This window comes from Notolepis coatsorum (genome assembly GCF_963971535.1).
Source record: "Notolepis coatsorum genome assembly, chromosome: 11".
Lineage (NCBI taxonomy): Eukaryota > Metazoa > Chordata > Actinopteri > Aulopiformes > Paralepididae > Notolepis > Notolepis coatsorum.
Window position 1 is genome coordinate 93,632,969 of NC_140175.1, and position 25,430 is coordinate 93,658,398.

General features: G+C 43.1%; 1 protein-coding gene across 1 annotated transcript in view; it reads right to left on the reverse strand.

The window, feature by feature from the left end:
• Positions 1–25,430, reverse strand: part of LOC311237541 (prostaglandin G/H synthase 1-like) — a 34,693-nt gene that overhangs the window by 1,735 nt on the left and 7,528 nt on the right. The window contains exons 3-9 of the mRNA XM_084325483.1: positions 22,443–22,559; positions 19,956–20,096; positions 14,774–14,917; positions 10,243–10,424; positions 7,667–7,750; positions 7,191–7,437; positions 5,488–5,774 (exon numbers count right to left, since the gene is read on the reverse strand). Coding sequence (XP_084181609.1) covers positions 5,488–5,774; positions 7,191–7,437; positions 7,667–7,750; positions 10,243–10,424; positions 14,774–14,917; positions 19,956–20,096; positions 22,443–22,559 — 1,202 coding nt within the window. The remainder of the gene's footprint in view (positions 1–5,487; positions 5,775–7,190; positions 7,438–7,666; positions 7,751–10,242; positions 10,425–14,773; positions 14,918–19,955; positions 20,097–22,442; positions 22,560–25,430) is intronic.

The following is a 25,430-nucleotide window of genomic DNA, read 5'->3' on the forward strand; positions in this document are numbered from 1 at the left end:
TTTTTTTTTTTATTCCGGGGCAATGAAAGGTTCTGTTTCGTCCTCTTCATCACTCGTACTATCGTTTGTGGCCACCTTCTGTAGCTTGTCACTCTGACTGTCTATTCTTCTGATAGCAGGTGTTTAATCAAAGATCCCTGCTTTCTAGTCTTGCACAAGGACCAATCAGCATGGGTGTGGGCGGGTTCATTTTCCATTGATGGGGATTTGATTGGCGGTTTTAAAATAAAGTGCGACCGCAGGATTAATAGCGTTAACGTTAGTTCGGCCAGATAAACAAATATACTATTCAAATAAATGGACCTGCAAGATTTGTACTTTGTACTTTGTAGGTCTGCATTTTAAATGTAAGGAGTAAAAAGTATGTATTTTTTCTCTGAAATGTAATTGAGTAAAATTACAAGTATACAAACCTAATAATACTTGAGTAAAGCACAAATCCCCCAAAAAAGTAACGAAGTACAATTACTCAAGTACTTTACACCCCTGTCTGTGGGACACAGGATTAGCCCCTGAAATCATGTTACCCCCTCACCGATAGCCCCCGACACTCCAATAACCACCACAAATCACCTTGACCAGTCCTTTGTGCCAGCAGCCATCATCACGCTCCACAACTGTGGGCATGGACTGCTGCCAGCAGCTGGAGAACTATTAGGAATGTCTGACCCACTAGGGCGCGTTCACACCTACTCTGTTTGGTCCACTTTAAGTGGACCATGGTCCCTTTAAGTGGACCATGGTCCCTTTAGATCGATAGTCCGTTTGGTTTGTACAGGTATGAACGCAAACCGAACTATAATGAGGACCAAACAACCGAACCATGGTCCTCTTGAAAAGTTGGGACTCGGTTAGTTTCAATCGAACTATAGTACCTAATCCAGGAAGCAAAGTAGCCTACTCCTCTCTAGACTGGCGCCGCACGCGGACAGTCTCTCTCTTCCTCCCTCTCTCTCTCTCCTCTCTAGACGCAGTCTCTCTCTTCCTCTCTCTCTCTCTACTCTAGACTCGCGCCGCGCGCGGACCCCCAAACTTTCTCCTGCGTGAGGAGGACATTCGCGGACATTCTCTCAGATAAAGAAAAAAAAAGCTTACGCAGGAAGGAAAGGTCTCTCTCTCTCTCTCTCTCTCTCTCTCTCTCTCTCTCTCTCTCTCTCTCTCTCTCCTTCCTCTCCTCTCCTCTCCACTCCTCTCCTCTCCTCTCCTCTCCTCTCCTCTCCTCTCCTCTCCTCTCCTCTCCTCTCTAGTCGACTAGCGCCGGCCCGTGCTCATAATAGTATCTCTCTCATTACGCTGCCGGCAACTGATTACGTTTGTGAGTGCTATAGACTAGTCCAATAGATGCGACAGCATGTCCTTTGTTTACAAATTAGATCCGCACCAAACAGGGTAGTGTGAACGCAGACCAAAATTAAACAATGTATCATTTTCACATTTGGTGCGGATCTAATTTGTAAACAAATTAGAAAGTCCGGACTATCCCTGGACTTTCAGATGTGAACACACCCTTTAATCACAAAAACCTGCACGGATTACAACTTATGACGTATATCATGCCAGTTAGGGTACCTTGTGTATACTGTTTACTTTTATTCTTATTCATAGTATATATTCAGATAAAAAAAATTACGACGTGCCCCTGGAATCTTGGAACCTATTTTACTTGTTCAAATCTTTCCTTTGATGCTTCCAACACCTCATGGCAAGCACAGAAAGACTCAGAAGAAGCTTCTATCCCCAGGCCATCAGGATGCTCAACGAACAATAACACTATGTAACAACCATCAAATGCACTCACAGCACACACATCCACACGCACACACTCACTTTAAAAAAACAACTCACTGCAGCACCCACTTTACAACACCTAAACACACTTTATATTTATTGGTAAAGAATTTGCACTACAACCCATACCTCATTACACCTTACTGTAAATTGTACCTAAATTGTACCTCATCCCATTTCTGCTTTGCACTATATAGTATATTGTATATTAGTATATTGTATGGTAACTCAGTTACTTCTACTCTGCATTGAACATTTTACATATGTACATACTGAACACTTGTGTCCACGTACGTGACTTCTATTTTTTACTTGCTATACTTATTTTATTTTATACTTATCTATTTGTGTCTAGCACAGTCTCTGGAGCGTAACAGAAAGAAGCATTTTGTATAAAAGTATTCTGTACTTCTGTATGACAACTAATAAAGAAACTTGAGAAACTTGAACTTGGAACGCCCTCCAACTGACTCTGAAGCTGAAGTTTCTTCCTTCCTTTGCTGCATTTGAAAGTATGATCTCCGACCACTGTGTGTGTCGACTTGTAACTGTTGTAGCTGATTTCTTTGATTGTTTATTCTTATTTATTGTGCCTATATGTATGAAATTGCTGATAAATTGTCTTGTTTTGTAAGCTCATCGCCGCTGTAAATGAGGGTAACCTCAGTGTCTCACAAGTTGAAGTAAAGGTTTGAAATGAAACTCCTCCTGGGTAAACACACTGACACGATGTATATTGTACATTATACAACAGGTAGGTCCGACTGTGCATTGTGACCACTGCGCTGGCTTTAGAATGTTTCTGAGTTTATTAGGATCCCCATTAGCTGTTGCATGACAACAACTAGTCTTCCTGGGGTCCACACAAAACATAAAACATTACATTTGACAAGACTTTTACAGAACAGTAAATAAAAAACAGATTTCCGAAGTCCATTTTCCTTCAAGCATTGACTTTCGTATCTTCCATCATATACCACTTATTTTCAGATTTTCATTTAATTGGAAAGAAAATAATAATAATGATAATAAAATAAGAATAAAGTACTTATATCTGCATTTACAGATGCCAGCCTTCAATTCTCTTTCTTTTTTTTATCCACTTTTTCTCCCATTTTCTATATTTTCTCCCATCCCAATTTCGTATCATCCAATTCAACCCTCCCCTGTCACGAACGCTGTTTCTTGCCTCCCACAAGCCGGCTGCAATGTGGACTAAGTCATACATAGCACAAGTCCCCTCCGGTACTTGAGGTAACAGCAGTCGCATCTTTTCACCTGCGCAGCTCGATCTCTCAGTGGCGAGGAGTAACACGTGGGAGGCTCACGCTGCCCCCGACACTTCCTGATTCTACTGCGCAGGCGCACCAACCGACCTGTAGGAGTCGCTGTCCACAACGCCCGATCCCCACCCATCAGTTTCCCACCCCCTAATACGGCCAATGTGTATTAGTATGAACGACCAGCTAAACTGAAAGCAATGTGGAGCGCTGGGCTCGAACAGGCAAGCCCAGCGTCTCAACATTCGTGGCGAGCGCCTTGCCCACTACGCCACGTAGCCGCCCCAGCCTTCAATTCTCTTAAGGTACAACTACCTGAAATGAAAATAAAAGAGAAGAATGAATCGTACTGATGAGGGCTCGCTCATGTGTGTGTGTGTGTGCTAAATGTGTGCGCTGCTGTGTCATTAACTCATTGACTGCCATGCTGTTTCGCATCTGTACTCCCTGGCGCCAGTTTATTTGGACCATTTTCACGATATTTCACGATCTTTGCAGAGCTATTGTATATTCTATATTATAGCTATGGAGACAATAGTATGGCTCATTTGACAGACACTATTTATAGTCCAACATGTAAAAAAGAGTTTGTTTCTACGTACCCTCGTTCGTTCACAATCCCGAGCTAAACATTGCCCCGTTTCAAAATAATCCAGGCTGGTTTTCTAGATTGTGAGATAAAGTGGGTTTTGTGCAGCGTATGCGCAAATCTCGTGGCTGCTCACTTGAAACCTATATTATTGCCTGGTCAAAGGTAAACACATGACCTTGTTTCTTCATATAAACGCATGTTTTATGATGGAGTTTCGGTATAGTACACGTGAAATAGACGTTACCTTTGTTTTAGAGGTACTCCATTTCTCACTTCGAGTCCAAAAGTGTCTTGAATCAGAACAGGATCAGTACATAACGTTAGGTGGCCCTCACCGTTGTCTTCTTCTGCTCGGGCCAGACTATAGACGGAGCCCAATAGGTTTCCTCATCGGTCGGTTTGATTATAGTTTTTTTTTAACGTTTTACCAGTAGTGCTGAGTCCAACATAGTCCAACAGTCTGGTGGAAACGCACCTTATCGTCCATAATCATCATCCATATAATCCATTTAGTCTTTTTCATAATATCCAATAGTTTGCTCTCTAGGCGATCGCGATTGTCGAACGTGTCCTGCTCACTGCTGCTCGCAACGAGTCCCTAGTTGTTTGGGGGCTGTGGGGCTGTGGGGCTGGCACTAAGCTGGTAGGCGAATACGGTAGACGATACTGCCACCTGGCGGGATTCAATCATCATTGCAATTTCAAGTACTCAGATGAGTCACCGTGGTCCGCACTGTTTTGAATAGGAAAATAGATTTTTTTTTAAAAGGATCAAAACCCGACTATATAGCACAGAATGAGTTAACTTACAATCTTTGGGTTTCTAGATGCCTTTTCAATTGTCTTTTGACGTTTCAACTGCCATTCATCAAACGGAAACTGTCAACATGACCTACAATGTTACGTTTGATTTAACGTACCCGTTAACTATAAACTAGTGGATAGATAGAGGAATCTAATGCAAGCGAAAGTTGGAAAAGGTCATCAGCACCTAGGGGTGTAACGGTACACAAAAACCACGGTTCGGTACGTACCTCGGTTTTGAAGTCACGGTTCGGTACGGGTTTTCGGTACAGTGGGGGAAAGTTTGGTTTTCCATGTTCCACTCAGGGGTGATGTAGTGTGCAGTAACTAATTGTACTTGTAGGGCTGTCAACGAATATTCTATATTGAAATTAATAATCGATTTTCTTTAAATATTAGATTGTGAAAAAAACAGCCCCCGGTGGGCGGTCGTTAGTGGTTAACATACCGTTGTATTCGTTCGGTACACAGCCATACTGAACCTAAGGTCCAGTACTGAAACGGTTCGGTATGGATACGTGTACCTTTACACCCCTATGACAGCACCTCGGACAGTTCCAGTTCAATGCCCAGGCCGTCGACTTGGTGGTGTTGAAGGGTTAATTGCGGCTTTCCTCCAGCGCGTCCAGCTCATCTTTCGTTGGATTGGCACGTCTAATAATGCTGTTTTTATGAATACCGTTAGATGTAGGCCCGTCCTCTATATCTATCCACTCGTTTATAGTTAACGGGTACGTTAAATTAGACTAATACATCATTTGAAATTCCATAGCAACGATACATCTTTAGGAACTATTTTTCTACGCCAAGTTCACTGAAATCGCTATAAAAGACCCCAGAATTGTCTGTATTCATTCTATATTTTTCCTGAAGGTGCAACTTACTTTATAAAAGCAATAATACACGAACCAGTGGTATGTCATGAATATTGCCAGCCGTGGCAATATTCATGACATACCACTGGTTCTTGTGTATTATTGCTTAATTCTACTTCTGTTCTTGCGTTCTGTTGCCCCCGGTTACCTGGCCAGCGGATTGCCGTGCGAAGGAGTCCACCAGCTTTTCCACGCCGTAGTGAGTGAGGACAGAGGTGTTGAAGAGGAACTGTGGGTAGGGGACCTCGTCCCCGTCGATGAGGAAGCTGTCGGGCATCAGGGGGTGCCAGTGATAGAGCTGGCTGAACTCCAGGGCGATGCGGTTACTGTACTGGAACTGGGAGTTGAACAGGAGAGTGGGGTCGAACTTTAACTGTAGCAGGTAGCCGCTCAGGTGCTGCACGTACTCCTCTATCACTATGCGTATCGTCTCACCTGTTGGAAAGCGAACCGAAACAGAGGGAGAGGTAATTTCAAAAAAAATTCTACAATGTTTTTATTTTCATTTTTCAGTTCTTGGTTATGTTCTTTTTACAAATTTTTCATTTTACAATTCAATTCAATTCAACAAAATTTTGCTGATGCTTTTATCCAGAGCGATAAAACATGTACAACATGTCAGCAGGAAGGGTACAACTCTGGTAGCTAAGGGTAAGTGACATAGATCATCAAACAGTGTTGAACTTGAGTGCTACAGTCTTATAGTAGTAAAGACATATTAGCATAGTAGGTAGTAATATAGGCAAGGTAGATTCCTTAGTAGCATAATAGTAAAAGACTAAAATGAAGGTTAGTAGTTTTTCTTATTTTTTTCTTTTTTCATTTCAGGTTAGGTCAGTACGGAAGCATATTGCTGCCACACCAGAAACAGAAATAAAAAGGTCAGTATCACATTATAACGTGATAACTTATTGTTTTAACATAAAACGTTTCATGTTATAACGTGATAACTTATTGTTTTAACATAAAACATTTCACGTTATAACATGATAACTTATTGTTTTAACATAAAACGTTTCACGTTATAACGTGATAAGTAGACCGCTCCTACCAAGTGTCATGGAGAGGGACCCTGTCGGCCACCCGCCCCCTGCGGACGGGTGTCCCCCAGGGCTCGGTCCTAGGACCCCTTCTCTTCTCCCTCTACACTAAATCACTGGGTAACATTATCACGTCTCATGGCTTCTCGTATCATTGTTATGCCGATGATACTCAACTCTTCCTCTCCTTCCCTCCCTCAGATATCCACGTCGCTGAGCGGATCTCGGCCTGTCTGTCCAACATCTCCGCCTGGATGACGACCAACCACCTCAAACTGAACCTAAGCAAAACAGAATTGCTCCACCTGCTGGCCAAATCCTCCGCCCTGACCGACCTTTCCATCACAGTCGAGAATGCAGCTGTGACCGCGTCCCCGACCGCCAAGAACCTCATTCAGAACACAGCGGCCCGCCTGATCTCAAACCTACCAAAGTCGGCCCATGTCACCCCACTTCTTAGGGACCTGCACTGGCTCCCCATTGCTGCACGAATCCGCTTCAAGGCCCTCGACCTGGCATACCGTGCAGCAAAGGGAACCGCTCCCGCCTACCTCCGGTCAATGGTCTCTAACTACACACCCTCAAGACCCCTACACTCTGCATCTTCTGGCCGCCTCAGACCTACTCCTATCCAAGCTCCGGGAGGGTCATCAAAGAGAAGCCGCCTATTCTCAGTCCTTAATGACAAATACATTTGAGTCAAATCTAATCTAATCTAAGATCTTAGAGTGGAAAGGAACCCAACCAGAGCATAAGACATAAGAGCAGAAAATGGTCGGCGCGCGCGAATACGGTCAACAGCCGGGCTCACCGATGATAATGAGACGTGCGGTCTGGAAGAGCTGCTCGTCATCCCACGTGGGGTGGTCCGCCTTCAGGACGTCGCACACGCGGTTGTGTTCCCTTAGCCACAGGGTGGAATACAGCGCCAGGCCAGGAAGGAGTCCAAACACCTCCTGGCCAATAGCCAGCTGGCCCTCCGGAGGGATGCTCGGAGGGTAGCTCATCTTGACGGGCGCCTCGGCAACCGTAGGAGGGTACATCTGTCCATCAATCAACTGGTATATTGAGGTGGTTAGGGGAAAAAACAAATCCAACCCTTAAAATAGAACAGTTCGGTCATGCAAGCAGTAAAGATGAAATAAGCCAACACAAGAAATTAAGGTATGTTGAAATGATTTCATTTTCAGAGATGTGTCGTCCATGATTTGAGTGTTGCTGCTGTGAATCTTTCATGACTGATTTTCCCTCTTATTCTCCGGTCATGTCGCAGAATATCTCTGGCACCTGGTATTTAAGTTTCCCGCCTCTGTGGAGCCGCAGCTGGAGCTGACGAGCCAGGTTGTCCCCGTAGACGTGCCCTGCGTCCACCTACACACACGGGGAGAAGGGGAGACACATGTCAAGCCCTGCGTCCACCTACACACACGGGGAGAAGGGGAGACACATGTCAAGCCCTGCGTCCACCTACACACACGGGGAGAAGGGGAGACACATGTCAAGCCCTGCGTCCACCTACACACACGGGGAGAAGGGGAGACACATGTCAAGTCACGCCAGAGGAAGAGCACAAGAGAGGAGGTAAAGGAACGGGTGCTGGAGGGTATAATAAATAGGGCTGTCTTAAATACTTCAAAGCTTCGAAGCTTCGTTCGATGTGCATGGGATTCGAATATGAAAATAAAATTCAATTATTAAAAAATATATATATATGATTATTTTTTTGCTAAATCAACTCTGCCTCTCTTTGTTAACACATTCCCTGCCACGCACTTTAAGCATCTTATACCATTCTCTGCCAGTACTGTAAGTCTATGGAGATGTTCACCTTCTTTGCAGGGCTATGATTTTTTTTTATTTTTTTTATTATTATCTTTTTTTCCCCTCCTTTTTCCTCCGATTTTCTCCCATCCCAATGTTAGTCGTTATGCCAATTCCCAATTCCCAATCCCCTTCCTGGTCGCTGCGCACTTACCCCCCACAGTCGGTCTTGGAGAGTGGAGGCTACCACGTGCTTCCTCCGACACACGTCTAGCCAATCAACCGCTTCTTTTCACCTGGCAGCGCGGACTCTCACTGAGAGGACGTAGCGTGTGGAAGGATCACAATATCCCACTTAGATCCTATCCGCGCTTAGCAGGCGCCCCGACCGAACTGTAGGAGTCGCTGTTTACAACGACCCGGACCCACCCCGCCAGCTTCTCCCACCCTCTGATACTGCCAATTGTATTAGTGTGAACGGCCAGCCAAGCTGGTGAAAACCCCGGAGCTGTGAGCTGGATTCGAACAGGCGAATCCAGCGTCTCCGGGGTTGGTGACGAACGCAATCTCCGCTACGCCACCTGACCGCCCTTAGGGGCTATAACTTTTTTAATTGTATTGCTAAATTGACATTACTATGGCCCATTCAACATCGATTATCTATCGTTCAGGATGTAGGAACATTTTACTTTTTCATTCACATATTCATACGAAAATACCGTCTAGAATATAAATATGTTTTTATCGTTTTCTGCAGTAATTCCTAGAACGTGAGATATAGGCATAAATGCATATATAGATTATCAAATGCCGTTTGTTGCCGATCCACGCTATATAAAAAATGTCAACTGTACATGGTCCTAAACGTTATGACTGATCATGCGCGGATGAACGGAGGGGGGGGGGTCGTTTATAATTCCGTGATCGTCGTTAAATGCTTTATGTAGTATGGGTGATATATAGATCGGAGCAGTTTGCATGGATAATAATAAACAAACAGGCTGAAAGTAACGTCAGCCTCCTCTTACCATTGGGCGATGAGACTGGAGCAAAAAGATCCCAGTTATTTGATGGGGATCGAGTCGATCCATTTCCGGTTTGTATAATACTAATACACGCCCAAATCATGTCAATTATTGAGTTATGGCAGCTATCCATATCCACGGTGTGTGGCTAGAGTCCCGCGACGATATGCGAGTGGCCGGACGCATTTAGGAGACGCACCGATATCCAACCGGCCATTTCCGGTTTGGCAACTCGCCGATCATCCACCAGGGGGCAGTATTGAAGCGTTGCAGAGTTGTGCCGGCTCACACAGCATCAGACCAGGCTCCGTGAGGGAAATATGAATACCATGGCGAAAAAATGAAATATGATCAAAATAACGTTGTACGCCGTGAATTGGCAGAATTAGCATGAACTTGAAACACGTCGTACAACGTGATTGGCGGGGAAAGTGTTAACTACAACAAACATATATACGTGAATGAACAAAAATAAGTTAAAAAAAAAAGTATAATAATTCTTTTTTATCTAAATTCTTTATTAACATTTTTTTTAAGTAAAAAAAAAAGTATTTAGAGTAATTCGCGATCCCTCGAGTATAGCATGCGATCAATCGATCTGGATTCTTCTTAAAAATGCCCATCCCTACATCAAACAAGAATGAATTTCCCTATTGGGATTAATAAAGTGCAAATCTAACTTTCACCAAACATCACTTTTTGTAAAATAAAAGGTGACTCTAAAAAGAAAAAAAATCGATTAAAATTTTTCAAAATTTTCCTAAATCATTAATTCGAATTAATCGATTAATCGCCCAGCCCTACTAGACGGTTAACCGTCTGTAGTGTGGTAGTGAAAGGGTTAACCTTCTGTAGTGTGGTTGTGAAAGGGTTAACCCTTTGTCGTGTGGCAGTGAAAGGGTTCACTTTCACACGCATCGCCCGCCGTGTGCATTGGACTTAAGAGTGACGGAGTTACACGCCACTGCCGAATTCTACCTGCATTTGGCGGGTGGCAGGTGTTAATGTCAAGCCCTGGTAGTGGCAAAGGAAAAGTCTTATAACTAAAAACACAGAACAGACAGTTGGTAAACTGACCCCGTGGGCGAGAGCCTTGGTGAACCCCAGGCCCATGCGGTTGAACGTCTTGAAGAACTGGTGCGTGAAGTGCTGAGCGAAGAAGGCAAACATGAGGTTGGAGCCCTGGGGGTCCGGCCTGAAGGTCCTCCTCAGAAGCAGCCGGTCCACCAGCAGCTCCGGGTCGGGCAGCACCGCCCTGCCTGGAGCACAGGACCATAGACATAATATAATGACTCACCCGCGCTGCTGGCCGATGGAGAGCAACGTTGCCACATGGCGGCCATCTTGCCACAGGCAGCACGCCCACTCATAACATGAATGTCTATGGTGCATGTACTATTGAAATAACCATAGCTTGCAAAATGTTCAACCGATTTAGTTTGTTATAAACGTCAGATATATAGTTATCATACTGCATACTTATAATGGACTTTCATACTAAAATAATTTCAATGCCCAAGCATCATAGCCACGTTAATAACGTTTGTAATAAACCAAACCGTTTGTAAATCGGTTGGAAATTGAGCAAGTTATGGTTATTTCAATAGTACATGCACTATAGACATTCATGTTATGAGTGGGCGTGCTGTCTGAACTACGCTGGAGACTCCACCTTGCACCATCTAGTTATATATATCTATGCACAGGACCCCACAGAAACAGAAGTATACAGACAAACTTCCTAGACATAATACTGAAATGGTGCATTTATTTTTTAAACATTAAAGGGGAATGCCGTCCATTTTAATAATTCACATATGTTCTTCCTGTGCCCCCAGGACAGTTCAGTGTGTATTTGTGAACGCACACCACTCTCCTAAAGCTAGAAATCAGAGAGTGAACACTCCAATTTGTGATGTCACTGGGATGCCAAATCTGGGGCCGCTCCATAAACAATGAATGGGGCTTTGAATTTGTGAGGCCATAGAATGTTTGTGTGTGATCTTACACCCAAATGAGGTTTATATTCTAGCGCTGCTAGAAAATGTGAACCAGAATTAAAACCGCATTTGGGTGTAATAGCTAAAACAAACATTTTATGGCCTCAAAGTCAGCCATCACCGATTGTAGTGTTCTCTCCATAGAAATATGTGATTTCTAGCTTTAGGAGAGAGTGGTGTGCATTCACCAATATGATCTGAACTGTCCCGGGGCACAGGAAGAACATAATGTGAATTCTTAAAACAGATGGCATTCCCCTTTAACCCTTTCACTACCACACTACAGACTGTTAACCCTTTCACTACCACACTACAGACGTCTGTAGTGTGGTAGTAAAGGGTTAACCTTCTGTATTGTCGCAGTGAAAGGGTTAAACCTTTGGCGTGTGGCAGTGAAAGGGTTAACCGGCTGTAGTGAGATATTGAAAGGGTTAACATTCTGTAGTGTGGTAGTGAAAGGGTCAACCCGTTGCCGTGTGGCAGTGAAAGGGTTAACCTTCTGTATTGTCGCAGTGAAAGGGTTAACCCGTTGTCGTGTGGCAGTTAAAGGATTCACCTTCTGTATTGTCGCAGTGAAAGGGTTAACCCTTTGGTGGTGTGGTAGTGAAAGGTGTTGTATACTCATCTGGTTATTAGTACAACATATAATAATGAGGAGACACGAGACAAGGGTAATTTCCAGTTGACAGCTCTTTAGTGGTAAACTCAACACAGGTGATTACAATGACGCCCATACTTATTAGCAGGGGGCGTGACAGTATCTAATAAGGGGCAAACTAAGGGTGCGTTACACCTTTCGTTTCATTTTCGTATCATTGTCATATGCGTTTCGCCGCGACGTCGTGCGCCTCGAGTCACACTTTCGTTTTTTTTTCCGTTTTTGTCACCCGAGCACACTGATGTAGTACACTGCCAAAGCAGTAGGTGGCAGTAGGTGGCAAACATGAAGGCAATTTCAACCAATCAGAACTTGAATGTGCCAATACACTACCTGGAAGCTCCAGCAAAGAAAATGTCAATAAGGCAGGCGCCTATGCCGCGCCACCATCTTGCCTATTTACTCAATGCAGCAATTATTTTTCAGCAAAGCCTAATAAAAGTGCAATAAACAAAACGGATACATTCACTGTGTGTTCTGCCTGTCATTTGTTGATGAAACAAAACTAACATCAACACAAGTGACCACCAAGAGCGGATAGTTTAGTCTAAAAAACGATCGGTAGCATTGTTAGCTGCATGCTAACGTCAATGGAATTTGCCATTATAACAGTATAGCATTGTGGCTAGAAGCTAACGTTAGCTCACGCTACTTAGCCAGCACCAAACTGATGATATCGGGAGCTATCAGTGGTTAGATAACATTAGAGACAACGCTGTGTGTATTAAACAAAGGTGAATAGATGACTGGGCCATTTTGTTTAATGCTTGTTAAGTTGAAAGAGGAGCTTTGAGCTAACAGGGTTTGATAGCTAACACTAGCTCATGTTATCCAGTGGCAGTGCCAATCGGTAATGCTAGCAGAATGAATGGATGTAAACTTTCTTTAACATATTGCATATGGGTACAATACAATACGGCTCAATACAAACAATTGTTAAGGGAATGCAGACTGTTGTAGCTTGGACTGGGGTCCTTATAACAATAACTTGACAACACATAGTAGCTGCAGCTATTTGGTTTGGGACAGCTCTCTGTCACCGGAAGGGCACGCAGATGGTATCTACTGCGCATGGGCGTTTTCGCAACAACGGCTCATGCAGACTACACGCTGTTGTCTGCGCGTTTTTTAGCGTTTCTCCAAAACGCAAACACAATTTTGCTTTTCAGCCGTATCCACAAAAAAACGCCAAAAAACGCATTTCTGTGTAATAGGGACATGAAACGTATTCAAAAACGTATAAAAAAACGCCACAAATACACTAGTCTAACCATGGCCTTAGAATGTCAATACACAACATATCCCTCCCCCTTAACTTTGAAGGTTCCCCTAAAAAGTAAGTATTTAAACATTAACAAAAACACTAAGTGTCACTGTGGTTTGGTATTCCTCATTTTATAATTAACTTAACAAAACGTTTTTAAACTTAAAACTTTCATTGGCTAGTAACCTTTGCCTGAACTAAGGAAAGAGGGTAGACTACCTCAATTCCCAGACTGAACCCTGGGGATTATTCTGCCCCAATTGTAAGGGTTAGTCTATCAGGAGGGCGTCTGACTCTACTGGGGTAACGACCTGTAGATAAGTCAGTTTCATTGTCTTTTGGGGAGGACTGTAAGAGTCCGGGTCTGGGAGAAGTGATGGCTGGGATAGGTCTAGGTGTGCCTGGGACAGGGGCCACTCTTGCAGGTTGCGTCTGGGGCTCTTCTGGTGATGAATGCTGCTCCTGGTAGGTCTCCTGCTCTGGAACAAAGGATGGCGGCTGAGGTGAGTCATCATGGAAACCAGCAGTGTGGAGCAGTTGATCCATGTGTCTTCTCCAGATGAGATTATCCCTGGTTTCTCTACTGTATATGACACAGGACCTGTTTTTGCAACAACTGTTGCAGGCATCCATTTGACCCCTTTGGTATAGTTCCGGGCGAGAACCCTGTCTCCAGCTGTGAAGCTCCGAAACGTTGCTTTCGCTCGCCTCTCCACTTGAGCTCTCTGTTGCAGATGCACAATCTCCCTCGTCTTTTGGGGTCTCAGGAGGTCAAGTCGAGTGCAGAGTTCGTAGCGGAGATTGCATTCGTCACCAACGCCGGAAACGCTAGATTCGCCTGTTCGAATCCAGCTCCCGGCGTTGTCACCAGCTTGGCTGGCCGTTCACACTAATACAATTGGCAGTATTAGAGGGTGGGAAAGCTGGAGGGGTGGGTCCGGGTCGTTGTAAACAGCAACTCCTACAGTTCGGTCGGGGCGCCTGCTCAGCGCGGATAGGATTTAAGGGGGGTAGTGTGATCCTTCCACACGTTACACCCTCTCAGTGAGAGTCTGCGCTGCCAGGTGAAAAGAAGCGGTTGATTGGCTAGACGTGTGTCGGAGGAAGCACGTGATAGCCTCCACTCTCCCAGACCGACTGTGGGGGGTAAGTGCGCAGCGACCAGGAAGGGGATTGGGAATTGGCATAACGACTAACATTGGGATGGGAGAAAATCGGAGGAAAAAAGATTAAAAAAAAAAAAAAATTCAATACACAACGGTGCACACGCCCAATACACAACACAACATATGAAGTTCACACACAGTTCACAGAGCCCTTCAAGGTCAAGATGAAGTAAAAACGACTGATTCTGATTTAGCTAACAAAACACAGAGTGAGAGGGCCAGGTTTTGCACAACAGATCATGGTAGTATTTTACAGGAATATGTTCTCAGGTTATTATTATACATTTAACCCTTTCACTGCCACACTACCAAAGGGTTAACACTTTCACTGCGACAATACGGAAGGTTAACCTTTTCACTGCCACCCGACAAAGGGTTAACCCTTTCACTACCACACTACAGAAGGTTAACCCGTTCACTACCACACTACAGACGGTGGTAGTGAAAGGGTTAATACATACACAAGAGGGTTCCACGCATGGATAAATGTTTATAGCATCACGCAATTGGGCCGTCTGACCTTTGGCCCCTACAGGAGTAGGGCAGTCGTTGGGAACAGGGGGCAGAATGCGCGTGTAGTAGCTCAGGTTGTAGTACGATTCCCAGCTGAGGTATCCGTACTTGGAGTTGTAGGTGGGGGGGCTGGGGATCAGGGTAGACCTGCCTGTAAAATATAGACACGTCGTTACAGGTAATTTTTTTATATTCCGCAGCTGTCTTTTGGAACAGTCTGCCCAGTGACCTGAAAATAGTGAACAGTGCTGTTAGATTCAAGTCCAGCCTAAAGACATGGCTCAAAGGGGACTATAATTAACCTAGATATTCAGCTAAAGGCACATTTACATGTTTTTATGTGTCTATGTTATGTCTATGTGATGTGTTGTGATGTCATGTGTCTTTACGATGTCTGTATGATGCATGCAACACTTAGTTCCCCTACCCCCCTACAAGGACCACAATGGAAATAAGCTCTGAGCTTTTTTGTGTCTATCCTTGGCAGTATTTCCAGACTGTGCTTCTGTCACATATTATTTTATATATTGTCAAATAAAGTAATTCATTCATTCATTCATTCATTCATTCATTCCGGACAAATGGAAAAGGCTTCATTCTGGAAAAGGCTTCAAGGTTTTATCCTCCACCCATCGATCATCCATAGCAACACTATATTATCACCGACATCCAAGTTGGGGGATCCCCCTTTGAACGGCCCTTCTAAGGTTTCTCTCCTCCTCCTGCTTTTTTCCTATTACTAGGTTTTTAGTGAGTTTTTCTTTACCTTCGCTGGGGAATGTCTGGGAGTGTTGCATATTTGGATTTTATGGTGGACTTTGTTCTTGATTTATTGTGATGTTTCTTCTTGACTTGTTTAAAGAAGACTTGTCCAGCCCATGGCTTTACAAATACATTTGATTTGATTTCATGGATGTACTAACGTTGGGTTCAGGGTTCCCCTTATCTGAAAACGGGGACACTGGGGTGATTCCTCCATATGCAACTAAAACAACGCTGGTGCTCAATGACTCCATGTAACAACCCATCATCTACACTCATTGCACACACTCACTTTTAAACAAACACTCACCTTATTAACACTCACTTTAGACACTTTAATCTATTTATTAAAGAGATTTGCACTACATTCATACCTCATTTGCATTTGCACCTTACCAGTTCTGTACCTCACTGTCTGCATTTGTACCTCACTGTTTACTCATTTTTACTCACTGTACTTAGATTGTACTTAGGCTGTACTTTAGATTGTATATTGTATTGTATATTCCTCTTTTACTTACTTTCTTTTTACTTACTTTTTTTACTGTATGAAGCACACTCTCAGGGGCTCATACAGAACCAAGCATTTCACCGTAAAGTACATGTATTTTTATTGTGACAACTAATAAACAAACTTGAACTTGAAACTTGGTGTTTATATCCCTGAAACGACCGCCGCCTCGCCCACCCTGACAGACCCTTCGTGTGAATGTGATACGTTTCAAATCGTTTTTTTTATTTGCTGTGAACAGAACTTCATGGCCCTCGGTGGAAGAACCCTATTGATTTTGGCGACCTTCGGTTTTCAAATGAGCATAAGGTTCTGACCCATTTGTCGCACAGTTACTAAATTGATACCCATTGATATTTGAATTAATAAAAAAAAGTTGTAATACTTTTCTTCTTTTTATATGCTTACTACGCAATCCACTTATCCTTGCTGGCTGTGTTGTACACAATTTGTAAGTCGCTGTGGAGAAAAGCAGCATCGGCTAAATGATTAAAGTGAATGTAGATCACTCATGCACAACAAATTTGCCATAAAGTCTGCCGTATTGGAATGTTTTCCTTGGCTGATTCTTGCTAAACTTGCCGTGTGGCATCGAGGAACGAAACACCTTTGAATACATTGTTTAGAGTTGATGAGTCAAACCGTGTGACTGCCAGATCAAATTGCATTTAGGATAAAACACATTTCAAACACAACGTGATGCGTTACTTATGAATGCTTTGTCCAATTTGCACCAAACATCACAACTATGTTTGTCCTGCGATAACAAGGAGGCCTGTGGTTGAGTCATTTGGCCTCATTGTTGCCCTATTCTCAAATATTAATTTGAAACGTCTTTGTGATATGCTACTGATGTTATCAACATGTGTTATTTAGATAAAGATTTAGACCAAACCATACAGTATGAACCACCACAATCTTTGAGAAATGCATGGTTAAACTGTGTGTGGTGTTTATTTACTTGGGGGCAATGGTCAACAAATATCCAGTCCTTGAGGATTCAGGGCGTTTTGGGGGTACAGTGGGCATCATGCCCATTCAAGCTGGGGGTTCACATGCCCCACCAGATTTTTGATATCTGGATTTGTCTACATTTGTATTTTATTACTATTCTTTTTACAAACATTTTACGTTATGAGTCAAACGTATTCTTTTAATTATATTATACATCTAAATAAATACACAGTATTTACTCTAATATAAAGTTGGAGATTACTGAGCTCCAAAAACTAATTTAGTAAAAATAAAAAAATAAATAAAAATTCAATATGTATGTCAAATTGCAGAATTAGAATTTTCTTCAGGGAAGGACCCCCATGTTCCCTGCCCTAATTGTGCCCCTGGTGCAGTAGGCTATGATCTTTGCTGTTGTCACTAAGCATAAGTAGCAGAAGTCTAGTTTAAACTGAAAGCCTACTCAGTGACTTTCTGTTAAGATGCCTCTCTGAAGATGGACAATGGAGGCGTGATTGGAGCCGTGTTTTTAGACCTGAAATGGGCATTTGATACCATCAGCCATGATGTGCTCATCACTAAGCTATCCAGGTTTCATTTTTCATTCACGCCCTAAAATGGATGAGATCTTATCTTGAGGGTAGGACACAATGTGTCAAAATAAATGGTGATCTATCTCCCCCCCTGGAATACGATGTGGGTGTGCCACAGGGTTCAATCCTGGGCCCCCTCCTGTTCAGCCTGTACATAAATGACCTGCCTTCTGTCTGCTCTGGCTCCCTAGTCCAAATGTACGCAGACGACACAGTCATTTATGTGTACATGCCGATACCAGTCTGGTCTTAAAAATCCTCCATGGTCTAGCCCAGGGGTCGGCACCCTGCGGCTCCGAGGCCACATGCGGCTCTTTAGCCAATCAGCTGCGGCTCCCTGGCCAAAAAAAAAAAAGGAAAAAAAACTGTAATTTTGTTTTTAACTATTTTTTATTTTATTTTTGAGATCGATGTCATACTGTGACACTGAAATTAAAAAATATTTCATCAACTAAGATATTTAGTCAACAAAAGGCTTACCTGTATGCCTGATATGTGGTGCGAAATTTGCGAACAACGAATTTACTTTTTATTTTATAGATTTTCCACAAATAAGGGAAGGACTCTAATAGAGCTGCATAGTTCAGGGTTTTATTTCAAAGTAGGTCTACAGATGCCAGTGTTTTTTCTCCTTTTCTGTGTTTTATTTCAAAGTAGGTCTACACATGGTAGTCTTTTTTCAAAGTGGACTACTTTTTATTTTATAAATGTTCCACAAATAAGGGAAGGACTCAAATATACCTGAATAGTTCAGGGTTTTATTTCAAAGTCGGTCTACAGACACCAGTGTTTTGTCTTCTCTTCTGTGTTTTATTTAAAAATAGGTCTACACAGCCAGTATTTTTTCTCCTCTTCATAAGAGTTTGAGGTTTTCCTTTGTTATAACAGGTAAAAACACCAATAAAAAGTCAAATGTTTCTTTTTGTTGCTTTATAATCCCATTAATGCAACAAACTGTGTACTATAAGTATAAAGTATAATAAATCGCAATTTACTTTGGGTATGCAATTGTCAGGCGTTTTATGCTAAATGTGGGGTATGCTTGGGGATATATAAAACGTTATACACTGTGTTATCTTCATTTTAAGGGTAAATAGGTTGTGCGGCTCCCTGAGCATTTTATTTTGTGGGACGGGGGGAAAGTGGCTCTTTTGATAGTAAAGGTTGCTGACCCCTGGTCTAGCCCCACCCACACTTTTAGATTTGTTCACTCTCAGCAGCAGGTTCACCAGAACTGCTGTACCGGGTGACTTGGCTGTTCCACTAAGGAAAAGTACATTACAATTTTTGCCAATCAGCCCTCTCCGTGAGAGCTGCTAAGACCTGGAACTCCATTCCAATTTACATCCGGAATATTGAAACACACAGATCATTCAAACACAATCTCAAAATATGGTTAAGAAATAACTACACATGTGAACACAATAGCCCTGCAGAACTCTAACCCTATATGCGTGGTTGCCCACATATGTAGTATTATTGTTTGTACATTGTCTGTACATGTCTGCTGTATATATTTAGCATGATGTGTTTTTAACCTGTTCTTAATTAACTGTATGCGATATATGTTATGCTTTCTTTTTTAGCTGCTTTTTAACACCAGGCCCAGGGACAACAGTAGAACATTTGCTTTGGCTAACACTGTATCACACATTTACATTTATGTTTATTAATGTGTGCTGTCCCTTTTCAAATGAAGTTTAAACTGAAACTGAAACTGAACGCCTCGCAGCCCTACTTTCTGCAAGCAGGATGATTTCTGTCCATTTGAGGAATTAAAACAGCAGCTGTTCTCTATGTATTAAACATTAGTAGGAAAGCACATGTTTTATACGTTGTAAATGTTGGGAACTCTTTGAACTCTTTGGACTCAACCTCTGGCGGAAGGCCGCGGTCCATCGGGATCCAAACCACACAAGTACTGCTTCTTCCCGTCTGAAGCTGGCCTCTTCACCAAGGCCTAAATAATCAGTCATCTCATCCCCTCCCCCCATAGACACTACACGTAACATTAGTCTCCACAGCCGTCTGTTAACCCTTGCACATTCCCTGATCAATGTCTTGGACACTCCTGCACAAACTGTATAGCTTTTACACTTTAAGGGGGGGAAAAGAAATATATAGCATGTTTTCACTCTATTTTTCTTCAATCCTATTTTATATTTTTTCACTGTAGACTTGTTTGTTTGTAGAGTTTACAATTCTACTCTCTTACCTTTTCTCTATGTTTATTTATTTGCACCAACGTACAAAAACAAATTCCTTGAATTGTGCAAAGGTACTTGCCAATAAACAATACATTATTTGTTTTTGGTGCATCACCAAGACAGCAGGGAAGCAATTAGTCAAACCGATAATTGAATGTGGACCTGTCAGAACCACGCGCATCAGAACATCCCTCAGGAAGGTGCGGTTGATGATTTCCCACAGCCAGCGGAAGTGGGTCAGAATGTAATGGATCGTATCGGGACCGGGCTTCAGCAACTGCCGCACTCTGGACCAGAACTCCGCTGAGGACGGACAATACAACAAAACCAACACAGTCATATCATGAGTGTATAGGCCAGGGAATAGGACAGTTTTCAACGTAGGTCGGGAACACACATTTGGTGCCCTAGGCAAGCTTCAAATACAATTATATATTGTAAAATTTGTTACACGTTAAAAAATAATATTATTAGGTTTAGGTTTAGGTTTAAGTTTACTTTATTTGTTCAAGGGGGACAGTGTACATTAATAAAACATTTTACAATGTAAATGCACCCAATTTTTGCCAAAAGGCTCATTTCCATTGGCAGTCCCCCTGCCAGGGCTAAAATCCTGTGTGAAAAAAGGGTTAGCAATAAAAACAGAATAAAATCAAGATAAATAACATTAGAATAAAAACACAACAAAAGCACATAGACATACGATAGGGATACAGGTCACAATACAGTCATGGACACAAGGACAGAGCACATCATGACATATTAAGAGACCCAGACATAGACAGACGCACCATATCCACACACACACACATACACACACAGCCACCTCAGTGTTGACAGTGCTGGTTTTCAATGAGCCACTCCCTAGCCCTGCACTTGAATGAATGGTATGATGTGACAGTGGACAATTGTGTTCCATTGGTGGGATGCTCTGTATTTTAAAGGGATTGTACAGTCCCCCCTTGCCGCACCTCTAGTGTTCCTGGTTGAGGCAGACTTGAGGTTGATGAAACCGGACAAAGGAGGAGGAGCCAATCCACACTTTATTTTTTAAACTAGACAGACGTTTTGATATATTAATATTATATATATATATATATATATATATATATATATATATATATATATATATATATATATATATATATATATATATATATATATATATATATATTAATAATATATATTTATTTTTTTCTTTTTTGCTGGCCGCAGTTTTTGGCGCCCCCCTCCTGGTGTCGCTCTAGGCAACCGCCTATGTCGCCTATAGGAAGCTCTGTCCCTGGTTGGATACATTATTATGATAACGTTATTTCACATGAACATGGTGGAAACATGCTCATCAAATATTTCACGGCACTACAGGAGCTGGCGTCGGAGCGCTTATTTTTTTTTGTCTACTTTTTCTCCTCCTTTTTCTGTGATTTTCCTCCCCATCCCAATTTACCTCTCGTGCCAATTCTCCCTCCCCTGTCCTGATCGTTGCTCGCATATGCCCCCCACTGTCCGGTTGTACGGAGGATAGAAGCCTTGCATCACATGTCCCCTCCGATACATGTGGAGGCAGCCTGTCACATCTTTTCACCTACCAGCGCGGACTCTCATTTGGCGAGGAGTAACGTGTAGGAGGCTCACACTGCCCCCGCCATTTTCCTGACTTTGCTGTGCAGGCGCCCCAACCGACCTGTAGGAGTCGCTGTTCACAACGACCAGACTACCACCCTTCGACTTCCCACCCGCTAACTCTGCCAATTGAGTTAGTATGATGGCTGGCCCATGCCGGAGGCAACACCGACAGCTGGATTCGAACCCGGTGTCTCTTGCGTTGGTGACAAGCGCAATGTCCGCTGCGCCACCCAGCCCGTCGGAGCGCGGTTCAGAATCCGACAATAATAGAACATTTAACAGATCATGCAAAACAAGCTGGGCCCGTTGTACCACATATTTTAACACCCGACCTCACTGCTGCGCAAGATAAATCTCTAGACATTTGAAGATTTATTATGTATGTTTAAACTGACCGGGCTTTCATATACAAGAGCCCTGCGGGACTAGTCTCCGCGGAGGCTATGGTGGAAGTGGAGGTGTTTGTCTAGTAAATCTTATCGCATGACCTCAGTTCCCATACCCCCCTCTCTCTCCCTCTCTCTCCCTCTCTGACATAGCAGCTCCTTCCTTTTCAAGTTGGCGTGCCACAGAATCTTTTCTACTGTTCATGTCGACCGCGACAGGCGTCCGTCTTCATTCCGCATAACTAGGAACAAATGAGTTCACATCTAATCATGAATGGCATGGTGCGATGGGGAGATTTTAATGATGGGGGGAGCGGATCTCAGCGTCAGGCACGGCAAGGAAAACGATCGGCAGCAGACCCCGATATACCAGCTCTGCTTCTGCCCTCCTGGCAACAGGATCCTGGGTTCCTGGTAATCCTTGGCAATTTTGTGTGTCTAGACATTTCTCTCCACTCGCCTTATTTCCTGACATCAGTGAAAAACAAACAGGCCGGCTTAACTTCAGGAGCGCGGCCCTTTTCGGTTTCCACTACAGAAGGAAACGAACAGAGATATGTAACATTCCTTTCAATGTACACAGATGACAAGAGAAGAGGATATGAGAACTTGGTCCCATGATGATTATGTGACTCACGGGTCGTGCAGTTCTGTCCATAGTAGCCTGTGCGCGTGCAGTCACACTCGTACCTGTCCAGGTCATACCTGACGCACACGCCCCAGTGCTGACAGGGGAAGTGACAGCAAGGGTTCACTGGAAGGAGAACACGGAAGAAGAAGTCAGGTCAGGCAGAACGCTTTGGACACTTGAAGTTAAGACAACAGATGAGCTCAGAGCCTCAGACAGATGATAATAACAGATAATGCAATACGCGTTTGACAACATAACAGCGTTGACAAAGCAAGTTAAACACAGAGCAGCTGAATGGGCTTCATGGCCTTCTTTCCTGGGCAGTGATGTAGGCAAAAAGGAAATCTGTCAATAGTGGATGACCATTGGAATGAATCTTTGGCTCTTGGTTGAGTTTAAGACAAGAGTTATTGGTGTAGTTTAAGACAGGAGAAGGCATAGAAAAGCAAACAGCATTGGCATATGCATGATGGATTTGTGCATCTCCGCCACGCTAGAATGCCAGCAAGCCCGTGTGGACAAGCTATTCTAGCCCGAAGGTAACAGAGAGTCTCTTAGATAAAAAGCCTTTTGTTCTCCCATATGAGGGAGAGGGAGGGAGGGAGGGAGGGAGGGAGGGAGGGAGGGAGGGAGGGAGGGAGGGAGGGAGGGAGAGGGAGTTGAATTTTAACAAGCCTTTTATTGTGCAAGACTTATATACATACACTCAAATACACGTCAAAACATTAGGTTACAATCAAAAAGCACAAATTAAATAAATCTACTACGATAGATCGACAAAGAAGGTTCCCATTCCACACCTCTATAGAGAGTGCCCCCTCTTAAGTCCCTCATTATCAGTTAGTACTGAGAGAGTCCATTATGATTATCAGATAGAACTGAAAATCCATTTGAATTTATCAGGCACCGGCCCTCCTCCCACTTCAGGCCCCTGTCATTGTTCCTGCTCATGAGAATTGCTTACCCCCCAAATAAGATGGAACAGTCGCAGAACACCTCCTCTAATGACCTTGACAATGGACCTATATCTCAAACCCCGCCCTCTTTCGGGCCCCGAAGCAAACGCTGTGATTGGAGGAACAAGAAAAGTGGGAGGGGTTTGGGATAGGTAAATTCTGAAACCACACAAGCATTTATCTTCTATAGCAGGGGTCTCCAACCTTTATGTTATGAGAGCTACTCGTTATATTCTCCTTTTTATGGGCTAGATATATTATCTAAACAGTAAACACTGTATGGATTGATTCTACCAATTGTCTCAGCCTTTCACGCTACATAACATAAATGTATGATCGCATTTTTTTTCTTCTTTTTTTCAGCAGACTGTAGTGTGGCTTATTCATGCTTATGCACCTGTTGTGGGACTAGTTTGAATGTGCTCTCTGTGGAATTGGTTGTATGAATAAATTATGAACCAATTATGAATCGTGAAAGCCTACTAAAAGCACTCCTGATTGGATAGTAGTACAATGGGAATTTTGAGTGGGCGGAATTTAAACATTATAGCTTCTACCTTCCAGCTTGTGATGGAAGATTTTCAGGGAATGCTTGGTGAGCTATTCAGAAGCAGGCAGGGAGATGCTTGTTGGAGACCACTGCTCTATAGTGTTGTTGTGAGAGAGAGAGAGAGAGAGAGAGAGAGAGAGAGAGAGAGAGAGAGAGAGAGAGAGAGAGAGAGAGAGAGAGAGAGAGAGAGAGCGAGAGAGAGAGAGAGAGAGAGAGAGAGAGAGAGAGAGAGAGAGAGAGAGAGAGAGAGAGATCTGATTTATGTACTGACCTGACCTGACCTATAAGGGTGGGCAAAGTAAATGTCTGTTAGTTTAGGGTGAAAAATGAAATTCTCTTGATTTATGGCGGGAGCCGGTCAGATTGTTTACGTTAGGCATTCCTCAAGTGAATGTATGCATGCAAGTAACATGATACATGTAACAGGGGAGTGGCATTACAGACCTGTACGTGATTGTTTGAACTTTGTTATCTTGTGTATATCCAGGATGAAGCAAGCCAGCAGAAAGCAAAACCAAAGGATTGTGGTGGATTTATTATGCCTGTTTCCATGGTAGAAAAACATACACATTTGACTAGACTCATGCATCCCCCTATATACTACTACACAAGCCAAGGCACGTCCACCCCTAGCCATGCGACCGCCATCCAACGTAAAGGCCTTCTCCCTCCGTCTAGACTGGAGCTCCAACATTATGTTATAATATTACCCCTGTGGGTAATATTAATGTAATAACTTACTCAGTCGAATGGATCCGGTTCATACGATTTATTAACTCAGAATGATCAATACATACAAAATAGTCAGAGATATGGCTGGATGGCCGTCAGCTTTCACACGAGGGAGAAGAGAGACTGAGGGAGAGAGCGGCTCCTTTATAGTCAGGGGGGGGGGGACAACATAAACTGTAGATTTGGGGGAAGGGGGTAAACATTTGGGGGGAAGGGTGAAATACCTTGTATACACACTTTATATTTATGGGTAAAGAGATTTGCACTACAACTGCACCTTACTCTAAGTTGTACCTCATCCCATTTCTGCATTGTACTGTATACTGTATTGTATTGTAACTCAGTTACTAATTCTTTTCCTACTCTGTATTGTATATAATGTATTGAACACTTTTGTTACACTTGTTTACGTACTTTTGACTTTCTATTTTATACTTTATCTATTTTTTATCTAGCACACTCTCAGGAGCAAAACAGAAAAAAGCATTTCATATAAAAGTAATCTGTATTTTTGTATGACAACTAATAAAGAAACTTGAACTTGAACCTCAACTGAAGGAGAGGACAGACAGTATATTAATCCTCCACACCCCCATGGTGCCCTTCCTCTCTCTGATACTCAGGATACTCCGATACTTTGTGATCTGCTCTATCTGCTCTTAAAACTTTTTACACTGCTATATTATGAAAGTAATAGGGAAACCTTAGAATCTGGCTCAGGAACCTTAGCGTCTGGCTCAAACATTAGCAATACGT